The 14,938-nt window shown below is 43.7% G+C and overlaps 1 protein-coding gene across 1 annotated transcript in view; it reads left to right on the top strand.

The window, feature by feature from the left end:
* The window catches only part of lypla2 (lysophospholipase 2), a 53,121-nt gene extending 48,318 nt beyond the window's left edge, over nt 1-4,803 (top strand). The window contains exon 10 of the mRNA XM_072501179.1: nt 1,146-4,803. Within this exon, the coding sequence (XP_072357280.1) occupies nt 1,146-1,196 (51 nt within the window). The 3' untranslated portion in view covers nt 1,197-4,803. The remainder of the gene's footprint in view (nt 1-1,145) is intronic.
* The last annotated feature ends 10,135 nt before the right edge of the window (nt 4,804-14,938 follow it).

The raw sequence follows: 14,938 nt of genomic DNA, 5'->3' as shown, positions 1-14,938 counted from the left end.
CTGGGGCCTTAAAAGTGATGACTGCTGAGACAGTAGATGCATTGGTTTACATTTTCCAAAATTCCCTCTATTCTGGAAGGGTCCCATCAGATTAGGAAAGGTTCATCAGATTGGAAAATAGCAGATGTATCTCCTCTATTCAGGAAAGGAGGGAGATAGAAAGGAAACTACAGGTCAGTTAGCTTAACATCTGTCAAAGGGAAAATGCTGGAATCTATTATTCAGCAGATTATAGCTGGGCACTTAGAAAATCTCAGTGCATTCAGGCAGAGTCAGCATGGCTCTGTGAAAGGGAAATTGTTTGACAAATTTCTTTGAGGAAGTAACATGGATAATGGGGACCCTGTGGATGTGCTGTACTTGGCTTTCCAGAAGGCACTTAACTAAATGCCATATCAAAGGTTGTTATACATAATAAAGCTCATTGTGTAGGTGGTAACATATATTAGCTTGGATGAAGGATTGGGGTGAGCTAACAGACTAGGCATAAATGCGTAATTTTCAAGTTGGCAAGGTATAAGATGTAGGGTGCCACATTGATCAGTGCTGGGCACTCAATTTTTTACAATTTATATCAATGATTTGGTTGAAGGGATGGAATGTATAATTGCCAAATTTGCTGATGATATGAAGGTAGGTTGGAAAGTAAGTTGTGAGGAGGACGTAAGCGGTTTGCAAAGGGATATAGATGAGTTAACTGATTGGGCAAATATTTGGCAAATGGAGTATAATGTGGGAAAATGTGAACTTGTCTACTTTGGCAGGAAGACTCAAAAGGAGAATGTTATTTAAATGGAGAGAGATTGCAGTACTGAGGTACAGCGGATCTTGATGTCTTGGTACTTGAATCACAAAATGTTAGTTTGCAAGTACAGCAAGTGATTAGGAAGGCAAAAGTGGAATTGAGGCCAGAAACAGATCAACCATGCGCTTATCAAATGGCAGTGCAGTCTAGAGGGGCCAAATGGCCTACTCCTAATTCCCATGTTCAGATGTGTGTTTGTATAAGGAAATTAATTTTATTCAACAAATTGTAAATTGGAGAAAACGTGCATTGCATTCATGGAATTGCAATGACTTCAATAACATTTTCTTCCCTTTCTGAACTGAAGAGTTTAATGGGACTTTGTTTTTTCATCACACAGGAAATGACGGCAGTGAAAGAATTCATTGCACAGCAACTTCCACCAGTCTGACTGGAAAGAGCAAACCTGTAAAGCACTCCTCAATCTTTCAACTTTTACCTGACAACTGAAACCAAGCCATGTGCTACCAACCTCAGATCTTTACAGACCATTTTATTTGTAATAGTTAATATTTTTTCTCAATGTAAAGTAGACTGGATATATCCACAATTTGTACTGGCACAGTCCTAAGACCCTTCAGAGGTCATTTTATCAGTATAGTGATGTCTGCCTTTGACAGGAAGTATCTACTCAATTTTAACTCTTTCAAGCTCAAATAGTCAGAAAAAGATTCTTAATGCAGCTTTTATTTAGAGATGAGAATAGTTTATAAAGTTCCTCCAAGCAAGAAGGGTATCCCATACTTTCTGATCTTGGATTCAAGCCTCAGTCCAATTGCACCTGAACTAAAGTTAAAGCTTTAAAATGTGCTTAATATAGTATCAGTATACTCTAATTTTTGTGCTTTGCCTGCAAATTGATGCGCTCACTTCTTGTTATTTAATTGTGGATCAATATTGGTGTAATTGTGGAGAAGTGCAAGGCAAAGTAGATGGTCCTGCTGTACTGGCCAACGGGACCAAGAAACAGCAATGAAGAATCATGTCTATTCGAAAATGAAAGGCAAAATAAATCATGGAATGAACCGAAGGGCTAACAACACGGGATTGCTGACTAGGCATACTGTAGTTTTCCTTAATTGACAGGGTCATCATATCAGCAGTGCACTGGTGCAGCATGATTGATGATCAGTAATGGCTTGATTGTCAGAATGGGGACAGGTATCACAGCAGTAAGGTTCCTGTGTATTTTCTAACCGTTTGAAAGTGGCAGTGGAGTCTAGAAACGGAATGTCTAGCAGACCAATGAAAGGAAAGTGTGGAAATTGCATTAAAAAGTGTAAGTAACTCAGCTTTTATCTCGGCTGTAGCAGGAAGTGGACATGATATTTGACCTCAACCCCCTGAGTTTTGGAAGGGACGAATCCACCCAGGCAGCCTCTCCCCCACTAATTGATTGATATTGTGACCCCCCTCGCCCCCCAAACAGGAAAATCTATATGTTTAACCATTGAGTGAGGGCACGTTTACAGATGGAGGATCACCATTTACGTGACTGTTGGTAATGCCCCCAAATTTTTAAAACATGTTCCATTCTCAAAATATCCTCTAACGGTTATCATCCATTACTTCCAATGTCATGAGTATTCTGCTAGCTGGAGGTTTGGATCCAGTCTACCTTGCTGACCATTTTTGCTTGCTCGACATAGCTCTGTGCTGTGCACTGAGGAGTAGAATAGCTGTCGAGAAATGGGGACAATTATTTTAAAAGTGTCAAAGTCATTGCCATGTGGTTTATTTGGTTACAACCAACATGTTCCCTCTGGATCCATTGCAATAAAATGGAAAGATAGTATAAAAACCTGGGTCTCTGTCACAAACGTTTGATGTTGATTCCCTAACCTGTAATGGTAAAATATTACCCTCAGTTACGCTCAGTGTTTGTGTCAAATACTTTTTGAAAACAGGCACTGCGCTTCACAGGAGCTTTTTAAAGCAACAAACAAATTTGGCTGGCAACAAAGTTAAAGACTTTTGCCTTAAAAATGCAGAAAATGTTGAAAATTATGCAAAATATCTTTACTGACCAACATATTGTGATGCAAGTTGATTAGCACTTCAGTTCATAATTGCTGAAAATTATGCAAAAAAGGAAATTGTCTTTGTTTCTATGAATGCCATCACCTTCGTAAGAGTTCAAATCCTTTTCAGGAACTGCTCCAGCAGAATCTAAATTAATTCATGTAAAATTACAGATCTGAGGTTTTTGATATGTATTGAGTGATACTGCATTGAAGCATTGTAACATTGTACTCTTGGATCCATTTGCCACAAAGCAGAATCCAACATGACAATCCTATACACAGCATGTGATATGCACTTGCACTAAATTTCTCAAAGGTTGGATTTGGTAAATTATTGCTGTACCTGAACTCCACCTGATGCATTTCACATATATCTTCAATAAAAGTAGCATGTCATGAAATTTGTGTAACATAAGATAGATAATATTGGAGGATGTGAGGGAGAATTAATGAGATGACCTTTTTCACTGTGTCATTTTCTTTCATTTCCTCTCCACTGAAGAGATATCACTAGGTTAATTTTTTAATAATCTATTGGCTAGTTTTTAATGGCTGTCGCCAAATTTCAGTAATTGAGCTGTTTCGAGTATTCCTTTATGAGTATATGCAACCATCTTTCAAAGTGATTAGTCGCTTTCCCATTATAAATACATTGGCTTCATTCTGTTTACGTTTAGATGTGACTGACTGCTTGTATATGGCATTGTACTCTTTTAATGGGCACAATTTAGAATATCGTTGAGTATCTTTGTCACAAAAACGCATTGAGAAACTTAACTTTTGAAACTGGATAGAGGTACAGCACTGTATTACAAAGCGCAAAATAGAAGTAGGAGTCACAATGTGTATGTGGTTGGTTCGAGTGAGTTTGGAGGTGGATCGACTACTTTGAAGGAGGATGGGTGAAAATAATTTTTCATATACTCAGACAAGATGTAAATTCATATAATGTTGTAAGGAATATCCAGTAATTTATTGAGGTTCTGAAAACCTAGCTTGAAAATAGTTTTTATCTGGAAAATGGACTTCTGAGAGCATGCAACTCAAATCTCAGTCGAGACTGCTGAGCAGTCCACAGGCGTTTTAGTGTGCGCATAAATTTTACTTCCTCCCCCCCCCCCACCTCTTTGATCAGAGCCTAACGGCATGACTTTCTAACTATGCTTTTCTGGCTTGTGATGCTGTGAGGAGAGGGAGGCAGTGCAATGTCATTTTGTTTTTATTAACTTCTGTAAGGCTCTTCTCAGTTTAGCACAAGAGCTCCAATGGCATTTGAAGTAGAGAGCAAGCTTGCCTTCCTGTCCCAATTACTGGAAGCTGGTATGTGACCTCCAGTATCGTTGGTGGGGAGAAGGAAGAATCATCTTAAACATACATGTTAAATTAATCCAACATAGTTGCTAAAGCATAAATTGATTTGGTTCTACCTCGCATTCCTTCTATAGAAAATTAAGGCTATAGAGTAAAGAATCATTAAATACGTCTTACAAACGTAAGTGATAGAAAATGTGTCTGTGCTGAGTGGTAAATGCTCCAAATAGTGACTGCTGGGCAGCATTGACAATTAATTACACTTTAAGGTTAAATATTTATAATGCATGCATTCACAAATGTGTTTCACAGATCATAATGGGAACAAGGCAGTGTACTCGATATTCAAAACTCATTGCATTCACTCTCAAATTTTTACTTTAATCTACACAATTGTACAATCTTGGTGATTGTTAACAGTTTAGAGAATTTCTTGGCCATTAACAACACGTTAAGGTGATGTCATACGAGAATTAGTAATTGAGTGCATTGAAAGAAACCATTTGTCAATGCATCCTTCAGAAGAAGTAATCAATTTCCATGTGACTGTATGCTTTGCCATTCCATTGCTGTGGTTTAAACTGATTATTTTACTCACAGTATTTTATTTTTGTTTTCCAGTCTCCTTGTAATGTGAAATTGAATAAAGAAGTCCATCGGGAAGTGTTTTGAATGTCTCTTCAGCAATAATTAGTAAGCATATTTAGGTTTCATTTAAGATTGCCAAATTTGGTTGAGCATATTGCTGGAGGTTTCATGAAATGACTTATTCACAACCATAACGCCTAAACAGCCGCATTTCTCCATATCTAATATTAGACCCAGTGAACAAAAGTGCTCAAAGAAAGTGGAAAACACAAATGCAGTTATTTTTAATACTGCAATGATTTTTCTTCTGAGTTTACAACTGAATCCAAGTGATTAATTCATGGTGACTTCAGGGCACCCTAAGTTTCATCGTTTTAGTATCTGGGTGTTTTATCAGCATTCAGAGCTCCAAATAGTGACTGCTGGGCAGCATTGACAATTAATTACACTTGTAAGGTTAAATATTTTTTTTATTTTTTTTTAATATTTTATTGAAAATTTTTGGTCAACCAACACAGTACATTGTGCATCCTTTACACAATATTATAACAACACAAATAACAATGACCTATTTTATAAACAAAACAAAACAAAAAAAAAAATGAATAAATAATAAATAACAAAAATGAAAACTAACCCTAATTGGCAACTGCCTTATCACAAGTAACACTCTCCAAAAATATAATTTAACAGTCCAATATATAATTATCTGTAGCAACGACCTATACATACTATACAGTATATATTAACAACCCTGAGAGTCCTTCTGGTTCCTCCTCCTCCCCCCGCCCCCCCCCCCCCCGATCCTGGGCTGCTGCTGCTGCCTTCTTTTTTCCATTCCATCTATCTTTCTGCGAGGTATTCGACGAACGGTTGCCACCGCCTGGTGAACCCTTGAGCCGACCCCCTTAGAATGAACTTAATCCGCTCTAGCTTTATAAACCCTGCCATGTCATTTATCCAGGTCTCCACCCCCGGGGGCTTGGCTTCTTTCCACATTAACAATATCCTGCGCCGGGCTACTAGGGACGCAAAGGCCAAAACATCGGCCTCTCTCGCCTCCTGCACTCCCGGCTCTTGTGCAACCCCAAATATAGCCAACCCCCAGCTTGGTTCGACCCGGACCCCCACTACTTTTGAAAGCACCTTTGTCACCCCCATCCAAAACCCCTGTAGTGCCGGGCATGACCAAAACATATGGGTATGATTCGCTGGGCTTCTCGAGCACCTCGCACACCTATCCTCCACCCCAAAAAATTTACTGAGCCGTGCTCCAGTCATATGCACCCTGTGTAATACCTTAAACTGAATCAGGCTTAGCCTGGCACACGAGGACGACGAGTTTACCCTGCTTAGGGCATCTGCCCACAGCCCCCCTCGATCTCCTCCCCCAGCTCTTCTTCCCATTTCCCTTTTAGTTCATCTACCATAGTCTCCCCTTCGTCCCTCATTTCCCTATATATATCTGACACCTTACCATCCCCCACCCATGTCTTTGAGATCACTCTGTCCTGCACCTCTTGTGTCGGGAGCTGCGGGAATTCCCTCACCTGTTGCCTCGCAAAAGCCCTCAGTTGCATATACCTGAATGCATTCCCTTGGGGCAACCCATATTTCTCGGTCAGCGCTCCCAGACTCGCGAACTTCCCATCAACAAACAGATCTTTCAGTTGCGTTATTCCTGCTCTTTGCCACATTCCATATCCCCCATCCATTCCCCCCGGGGCAAACCTATGGTTGTTTCTTATCGGGGACCCCCCCAAGGCTCCAGTCTTTCCCCTATGCCGTCTCCACTGTCCCCAAATCTTCAGTGTAGCCACCACCACCGGGCTTGTGGTGTAGTTCCTTGGTGAGAACGGCAATGGGGCTGTCACCATAGCCTGTAGGCTAGTCCCCCTACAGGACGCCCTCTCTAATCTCTTCCACGCCGCTCCCTCCTCCTCTCCCATCCACTTACCATTGAAATATTAGCGGCCCAATAATACTCACTTAGGCTCGGTAGTGCCAGCCCCCCCCTATCCCTGCTACGCTGTAAGAATCCCTTCCTCACTCTCGGGGTCTTCCCGGCCCACACAAAACCCATGATGCTCTTGTCAATCCTTTTTAAAAAAGCCTTCGTGATCACCACCGGGAGGCACTGAAACACAAAGAGGAATCTCGGGAGGACCACCATCTTAACCGCCTGCACCCTCCCTGCCAGTGACAGGGATACCATATCCCATCTCTTGAAATCCTCCTCCATTTGTTCCACCAACCGCGTTAAATTTAACCAATGCAATGTGCCCCAATTCTTGGCTATCTGGATCCCCAGGTAACGAAAGTCCCTTGTTACCTTCCTCAACGGTAGGTCCTCTATTTCTCTACTCTGCTCCCCTGGATGCACCACAAACAACTCACTTTTCCCCATGTTCAATTTATACCCTGAAAAATCCCCGAACTCCCCAAGTATCTGCATTATTTCTGGCATCCCCTCCGCCGGGTCTGCCACGTATAGTAGCAAATCGTCCGCATACAAAGATATCCGGTGTTCTTCTCCTCCTCTAAGTACTCCCCTCCACTTCTTGGAACCCCTTAACGCTATCGCCAGGTGCTCAATCGCCAGTGCAAACAATAATGGGGACAGAGGGCATCCCTGCCTTGTCCCTCTATGGAGCCGGAAATATGCAGATCCCCGTCCATTCGTGACCACGCTCGCCATCGGGGCCCTATACAACAGCTGCACCCATCTAACATACCCCTCTCCAAAACCAAATCTCCTCAACACCTCCCACAAATAATCCCACTCCACTCTATCAAATGCTTTCTCGGCATCCATCGCCACTACTATCTCCGTTTCCCCCTCTGGTGGGGCCATCATCATTACCCCTAACAGCCTCCGTATATTCGTGTTCAGCTGTCTCCCCTTCACAAACCCAGTTTGGTCCTCGTGGACCACCCCCGGGACACATTCCTCTATTCTCATTGCCATTACCTTGGCCAGGATCTTGGCATCTACATTTAGGAGGGAAATAGGTCTATAGGACCCGCATTGTAGCGGGTCCTTTTCCTTTAAGAGAAGCGATATCGTTGCTTCAGACATAGTCGGGGCAGTTGTCCCCTTTCCTTTGCCTCATTAAAGGTCCTCGTCAATACCGGGGCGAGCAAGTCCACATATTTTCTATAGAATTCGACTGGGAATCCATCCGGTCCCGTGGCCTTTCCCGCCTGCATGCTCCTAATTCCTTTCACCACTTCTTCTACCTCGATCTGTGCTCCCAGTCCCACCCTTTCCTGCTCTTCCACCTTGGGAAATTCCAGCCGATCCAAAAAGCCCATCATTCTCTCCCTTCCATCCGGGGGTTGAGCTTCATATAATTTTTTATAAAATGTCTTGAACACTCCATTCACTCTCCGCTCCCCGCTCCATCTCTCCTTCCTCATCCCTCACTCCCCCTATTTCCCTCGTTGCTCCCCTTTTCCTCAATTGGTGTGCCAGCAACCTGCTCGCCTTCTCCCCATATTCGTACTGTACACCCTGTGCCTTCCTCCATTGTGCCTCTGCAGTGCCCGTAGACAGCAAGTCAAATTCTACATGTAGCCTTTGCCTTTCCCTGTACAGTCCCTCCTCCGGTGCTTCCGCATATTGTCTGTCCACCCTCAAAAGTTCTTGCAGCAACCGCTCCCGTTCCTTACTCTCCTGCTTCCCTTTATGTGCCCTTATTGATATCAGCTCCCCTCTAACCACCGCCTTCAACGCCTCCCAGACCACACCCATCTGGACCTCCCCATTATCATTGAGTTCCAAGTACTTTTCAATGCACCCCCTCACCCTTAGACACACCCCCTCATCTGCCATTAGTCCCATGTCCATTCTCCAGGGTGGGCGCCCTCCTGTTTCCTCCCCTATCTCCAAGTCTACCCAGTGTGGAGCGTGATCCGAAATGGCTATAGCCATATACTCCGTTCCCCTCACCTTCGGGATCAACGCCCTTCCCAGCACAAAAAAGTCTATTCGCGAGTAGACTTTATGGACATAGGAGAAAAACGAGAACTCCTTACTCCTAGGTCTGCTAAATCTCCACGGGTCTACACCTCCCATCTGCTCCATAAAATCTTTAAGTACCCTGGCTGCTGCCGGCCTTCTTCCAGTCCTGGACCTTGACCTATCCAGCCCTGGTTCCAACACCGTATTAAAATCTCCCCCCATTATCAGCTTTCCCATCTCTAGGTCCGGAATGCGTCCTAGCATCCGCCTCATAAAATTGGCATCGTCCCAGTTCGGGGCATATACGTTTACCAAAACCACCGTCTCCCCCTGTAGTTTGCCACTCACCATCACGTATCTGCCCCCGTTATCCGCCACTATAGTCTTTGCCTCGAACATTACCCGCTTCCCCACTAATATAGCCACCCCCCTGTTTTTCGCATCTAGCCCCGAATGGAACACCTGCCCCACCCATCCTTTGCGTAGCCTAACCTGGTCTATCAGTTTCAGGTGCGTTTCCTGTAACATAACCACGTCTGCCTTAAGTTTCTTAAGGTGTGCGAGTACCCGTGCCCTCTTTATCGGCCCGTTCAGCCCTCTCACGTTCCACGTGATCAGCCGGGTTGGGGGGGCTTCCTACCCCCCCCCCCCCCCCCCCCTTGTCGATTAGCCATCACCTTTTTCCAGCTCCTCACCCGGTTCCCACGCAGCTGTATCTCCCCCAGGCGGTGCCCCCCCCGCCCATCCCCTCCCATACCAGCTCCCCCCTCTCCCCAGCAGCAGCAACCCAGTAATTCCCCCCCCCCCCCCCCGCTAGATCCCCCGCTAGCGTAATTACTCCCCCCATGTTGCTCCCAGAAGTCAGCAAACTCTGGCCGACCTCGGCTTCCCCCCCGTGACCTCGGCTCGCACCGTGCGACGCCCCCTCCTTCCTGCTTCTCTATTCCCGCCATGATTATCATAGCACGGGAACCAAGCCCGCGCTTCTCCCTTGGCCCCGCCCCCAATGGCCAACGCCCCATCTCCTCCACCTCCCCATCTCCCCCCATCACCACCTGTGGAAGAGAGAAAAGTTACCACATCGCAGGATTAGTACATAAAACGCCTCTTTCCCCCCTTTTCGCCCCACCACTTTGTTCAAAAGTTCTTTTTAATAACCCGCTAATTCCAGTTTTTCTTCCACAATAAACGTCCACGCTTCATCCGCCGTCTCAAAGTAGTGGTGCCTCCCTCGATATATGTGACCCACAGTCTTGCCGGTTGCAGCATTCCGAATGTTATCTTTTTATGAAGCACCGCCTTGGCCCGATTAAAGCTCACCCTCCTTCTCGCCACCTCCGCACTCCAGTCTTGATAAACGCGGATCACCGCGTTCTCCCATTTACTGCTCCGAGTTTGCTTTGCCCATCTAAGGACCATTTCTCTATCCTTAAAACGGAGGAATCTCACTACTATAGCTCTGGGAATTTCTCCTGCTCTCGGTCCTCGCGCCATCACTCGGTATGCTCCCTCCACCTCCAACGGACCCGCCGGGGCCTCCGCTCCCATTAACGAGTGCAGCATCGTGCTCACATATGCCCCGATGTCCGCTCCCTCCGCACCTTCAGGAAGATCAAGAATCCTCAGGTTGTTCCTTCTTTGCTTTGTTCTCCAGTGCCTCCAACCTTTCCACACATCGTTTCTGATGTGCCTCATGCGTCTCCGTCTTCACCACCAGGCCCTGTATGTCGTCCTCATTCTCGGCTGCCTTTGCCTTCACGACCCGAAGCTCCCGCTCCTGGGTCTTTTGTTCCTCCTTTAGCCCTTCGATCGCCTGTAGTATCGGGGCCAACAGCTCTTTCTTAATTTCCTTTTTGAGCTCTTCCACACAGCATTTCAAGAACTCTTGTTGTTCAGGGCCCCATGTTAAACTGCCACCTTCCGACGCCATCTTGGTTTTTGCTTGCCTTTCTTGCCGCTGTTCTAAAGGATCCACTGCAATCCGGCCACTTTCTCCTCCTTTTTTCATCCGTATCCAGGGGGGATTCCCTTCTGGTTTACCGCACAGTGTTTTTAGCCGTCAAAATTGCCGTTGGGGCTCCTATCAAGAGCCCAAAAGTCCGTTTCACCGGGAGCTGCCGAAACGTGCGACTCAGCTGGTCATCGCCGCACCCGGAAGTCTCAGGTTAAATATTTATAATGCATGCATTCACAAATGTGTTTCACAGATCATAATGGGAACAAGGCAGTGTACTCGATATTCAAAACTCATTGCATTCACTCTCAAATTTTTACTTTAATCTACACAATTGTACAATCTACAATTGTCTATACAACAGTCTATTCCAATTATTTATCGTGTTTCCTCTTCCATTTTTCTTCCCTTCTAGGTGTTTTTGATGCAGACTTTTTAAGGAGAATTTTCCTTCAGTAACAGTCCACAACCCTTTTTCTTCCAGGCTTATGCTATCTGATGTTTTCACAATGTAAGATGTGGTTTTAAAAAAAGGAACTCAGCAATCTGAATAAAGTTCTCTCCTTATAATATTTTGGAGTATCTCTCCGTCTTGTATGATTTTCCAGGAAAAACCTGTGAGACTCAAATTTGCAGAGTATATTTTTTACTTCCTTCGATACTCATAGCAGGTTGGCACTTTTGCTGCTGCGAGGAAGGGCCATTGGATCTGCAATTTTGGAAAAATTCTTGCAACATCATGGTGTCGTATTTTGGGATTCTTTTTTTTGCAGAAAGGATTTGGAAAGAATGTTATTTCTAACTGAATTTTTAAACGTGATATAAACTAACAAGTTAAAACACAAGACTGAGGCGATGAATAGATATGATTCTAAAGAGCTGGCTGAGGGATTTTGTTTGGTTTCATCTTTGACTGAATTACAAACTGTTAATCTGTCTTGACAATCTTAGAAGCACCTCACTCCTCTGCCTTTCTTCCCTTTGGCTGTGAGAGACGCATTCTGAAGTAGGATCGCAGTGAGGGCAGCCAGGTTTGTATACAGCTTAGCCCAGCAACTTGGTGACATACCTGGAAAACTTGGATGTTTGTAACTCAGAATAATGTTGTTGAGATGTGCTTACCTTTTTATTTGTGCTTGTTACAAAATATTGCTTCCCATACTAAAATTCTCAGCTTGCAAGAGCAGCTGAAAGCATTCTCCCTCCCTCCAAAACAAAAAATTAGAGCAACATGTTTGGATCATTTTTATTACATTTTCAATTTTCATATTTTTAAATGGCAATTAATTTTTAATATTTTCTGATGTGTCGTAGAATTTTGCAGCAGCAGGAGGCCTATTATCCTTGTTGGAAGAACTATCCAATTAGTCCCGCTCCCAACTGTTTCCCCATATCCTTGAAAACTTTTCCTTCCATTGTATCTATCTAATTCCAGTTTGAAAATTAAGGTGCTGGCAGCTACTTTCAGGCAGTGCATTCCAAATCAAAGCAACATGGTACATTCCCTCTTTAGATGCATCAATTAGAACTGACAATGTTTTGCAAAATAAGTGCAAAAATGTGCATTTTGAATCGATACGCATTGAGTAATACCATAGGAGATTTGCTACTAAATCAAAGCTTTTGTCACTTATAATAGAAGAGTGTGTTATGCATGAAATTTTAATTTGCACTCTGTTTCAAGTTGCCAGTGCTTTGCTCATCTCCACTTACCTGAGAGTGAAGGATGGTCCCAGGAGGTTATTTCCTATTACGGCAGATACTTTGTTTACCTGCGTTTAATCCAAACTATTTTTAAATCAATTGCAGCTTTGAAGCTGTCTTCTACCACTGGCGATCTACATGTTGGGCTGCTACAGAAACCATTATATACAAGATTTAAACACTTGATGTATTTAAAAATACAACTATTAGCTGTTGTAGTAGATGTTTCCATTATTTTGAAACCATAAGGAATCTGAGATTGCCAACACCACACACCTGACAGAAAATGAAAAGAACATTGTTTTGAAAATAGTTTTTCCAACATTTAGCAATAGTATAATACTGATTCAGACACTATTTGGTGTGTAAATATGCAATATTTTTACTTGCTAACTGTATTGAAACCAAATATTTGATATCAAACTTGAGGCTAAAAAGAGCAGCATGTTCAGTTACCTTTCACACTTAAATGTTGCTTCCATGTAAAATATCAGCATTACATTGAGTGCTTGCACAACTTATCAAACGCAACTGTGCCTTCCAACCAAGCTCCCTCTCTGCAATAGTTGGATTCGCGAAGCAAGAGGCAATGATTTCCTCAAAACAATCTGATACTTAACCTGCAAAGATAAGGAGGCAAAAAACAATACATTATCTGTTAATCTGTGATTCATATGTGGACCAATTATTTTGGTTTAATTCATTCTCATTCAAGCAAATTAATTATGCTAATACTTGCACATCTCCAGAAGTTCTCCATCACTTTTACCAACTAGAACAGAGCAACTTGTTCCAGTACCGAGACTGTAAACCTATACAGAGAGAGCAATACAACTGATGAATGTGAAGACAGATTGCAAAAGTTATTTAGTACCAAAAGGTATTTGGGGGCGGCAGGGGAAGAGAAGGCCCAGAATAGAAGGAAGCGGATCGTTAAAAATGTACTGAAGCTGTGAAATGGCCAACTCTAGTATAAAAGCAGCAGAAGTAATTTTGTTGTAAACCAACTGAGCACCAATATATTTTTTCAGTGCAGCAATGTGCTCCCTTTGCAAGATGCACAATATATTTTTTCAGTGCAGCAATGTGCTCCCTTTGCAAGATGCACAATGTGGATATAATCCCTGTCAGGGAAACAGGTCATTTTAAGTTATCTATGTTTTGTTGCTCGTTTTAGCCTTAGTTTACTTATTCTAATTCTGTCACCTTTGCTCATGAGTCGCCAGGTATCTTTCTGATCCCGCCACGTGGTTCAAGTCCAAGTAATGATTAATAATGCAACACACCGCTTAGTAAGAGTTAAATCAACGCTCATTTATTATATACAGCAATTAATACTTATACAATAATTCTACTTCTAGACTACTACCTACCACTAAAGGCCAATACTTAACTTTGGAAATGGCCCACCAGGTCAGGGAAACAAATGGTCTTTCGAATTGGTTCTGAGCCTGCGGGATTCAAAAACTGGTACAAGTCGATAGTCAGGGGTGCCTATCTGGTAGCGATCGCTGGAGTAAAACTTACGGTTTCTTGTAGAAGGGTCTCGAAGGTTGCGAGCAGGAAGAGAAGGGTCGAGTTGAACTTGGCCCCTATTCTTATAGTCCCCAGGGGCTTCCCGCCTCTCGGGGCGGACCTTGTACCTGGTTCCAAGTGATTGGACTTGGTCCCAATCACTTGGTTCAATATGCTCCAATACTGGAGCGATTCCTTTTTTAAAAAAAATATATTTTATTAAAGTTTTTCGATCAAACAAAAATTTCCCATTTTACAACTTTGTAATAATATATACATTGATCGTTTTTTAAATAAATAATATGCTGACTAACGGCAACTGCCAACAACAAAATAAGAAATAACAAAAATAACTAAAATAGTAACTTTGTGAAATCAAATATAAATAACTAATATATAAACACATAAAACCCCATAAGACCCAAATGAGCCCCCCCTCCCCCCGGGCTGCTGCTGCTGCCTTTCCTATTTTCCCTTATCGCTCTGCGAGATAGTCGAGGAACGGTTGCCACCGCCCGGTGAACCCCTGAGCCGAACCTCTTAATGCATATTTTATCCGCTCCAGTTTTATAAACCCTGCCATGTCGTTGATCCAGGCCTCCACACCCGGGGGCTTAGCTTCTTTCCACATAAGTAGAATCCTTCGCCGGGCTACTAGGGACGCAAAGGCCAACACGTCGGCCTCTCTCGCCTCCTGCACTCCCGGCTCTTCTGCAACCCCAAATATAGCCAACTCCCAGCTTGGTTTGACCCGGACCCCCACCACCTTCGAGATCACTTTTGCCACACCCACCCAGAACCCATGCAATACCGGACATGACCAAAACATGTGGGTGTGGTTCACCGGGCTTCCCGCGCATCTCCCGCACCTATCTTCCACTCCAAAAAACCTACTCAGCCTTGCTCCCGTCACATGCGCCCTGTGTAGAACCTTGAATTGTATCAGGCTGAGCCTGGCACACAAGGACGAAGAGTTTACCCTACTTAGGGCATCTGCCCACAGCCCCTCCTCAATCTCTTCCCCCCAGCTCCTCCTCCCATTTTCCCTTCAGCTCCTCTACCATCGTCTCCCC

Source organism: Scyliorhinus torazame, chromosome 1 (genome assembly GCF_047496885.1).
Source record: "Scyliorhinus torazame isolate Kashiwa2021f chromosome 1, sScyTor2.1, whole genome shotgun sequence".
NCBI classification, from domain to species: Eukaryota; Metazoa; Chordata; class Chondrichthyes; order Carcharhiniformes; family Scyliorhinidae; genus Scyliorhinus; species Scyliorhinus torazame.
The sequence above is the reverse complement of the archived record's forward strand: the minus strand, read 5'-3'. Positions and strand labels throughout refer to the sequence as shown.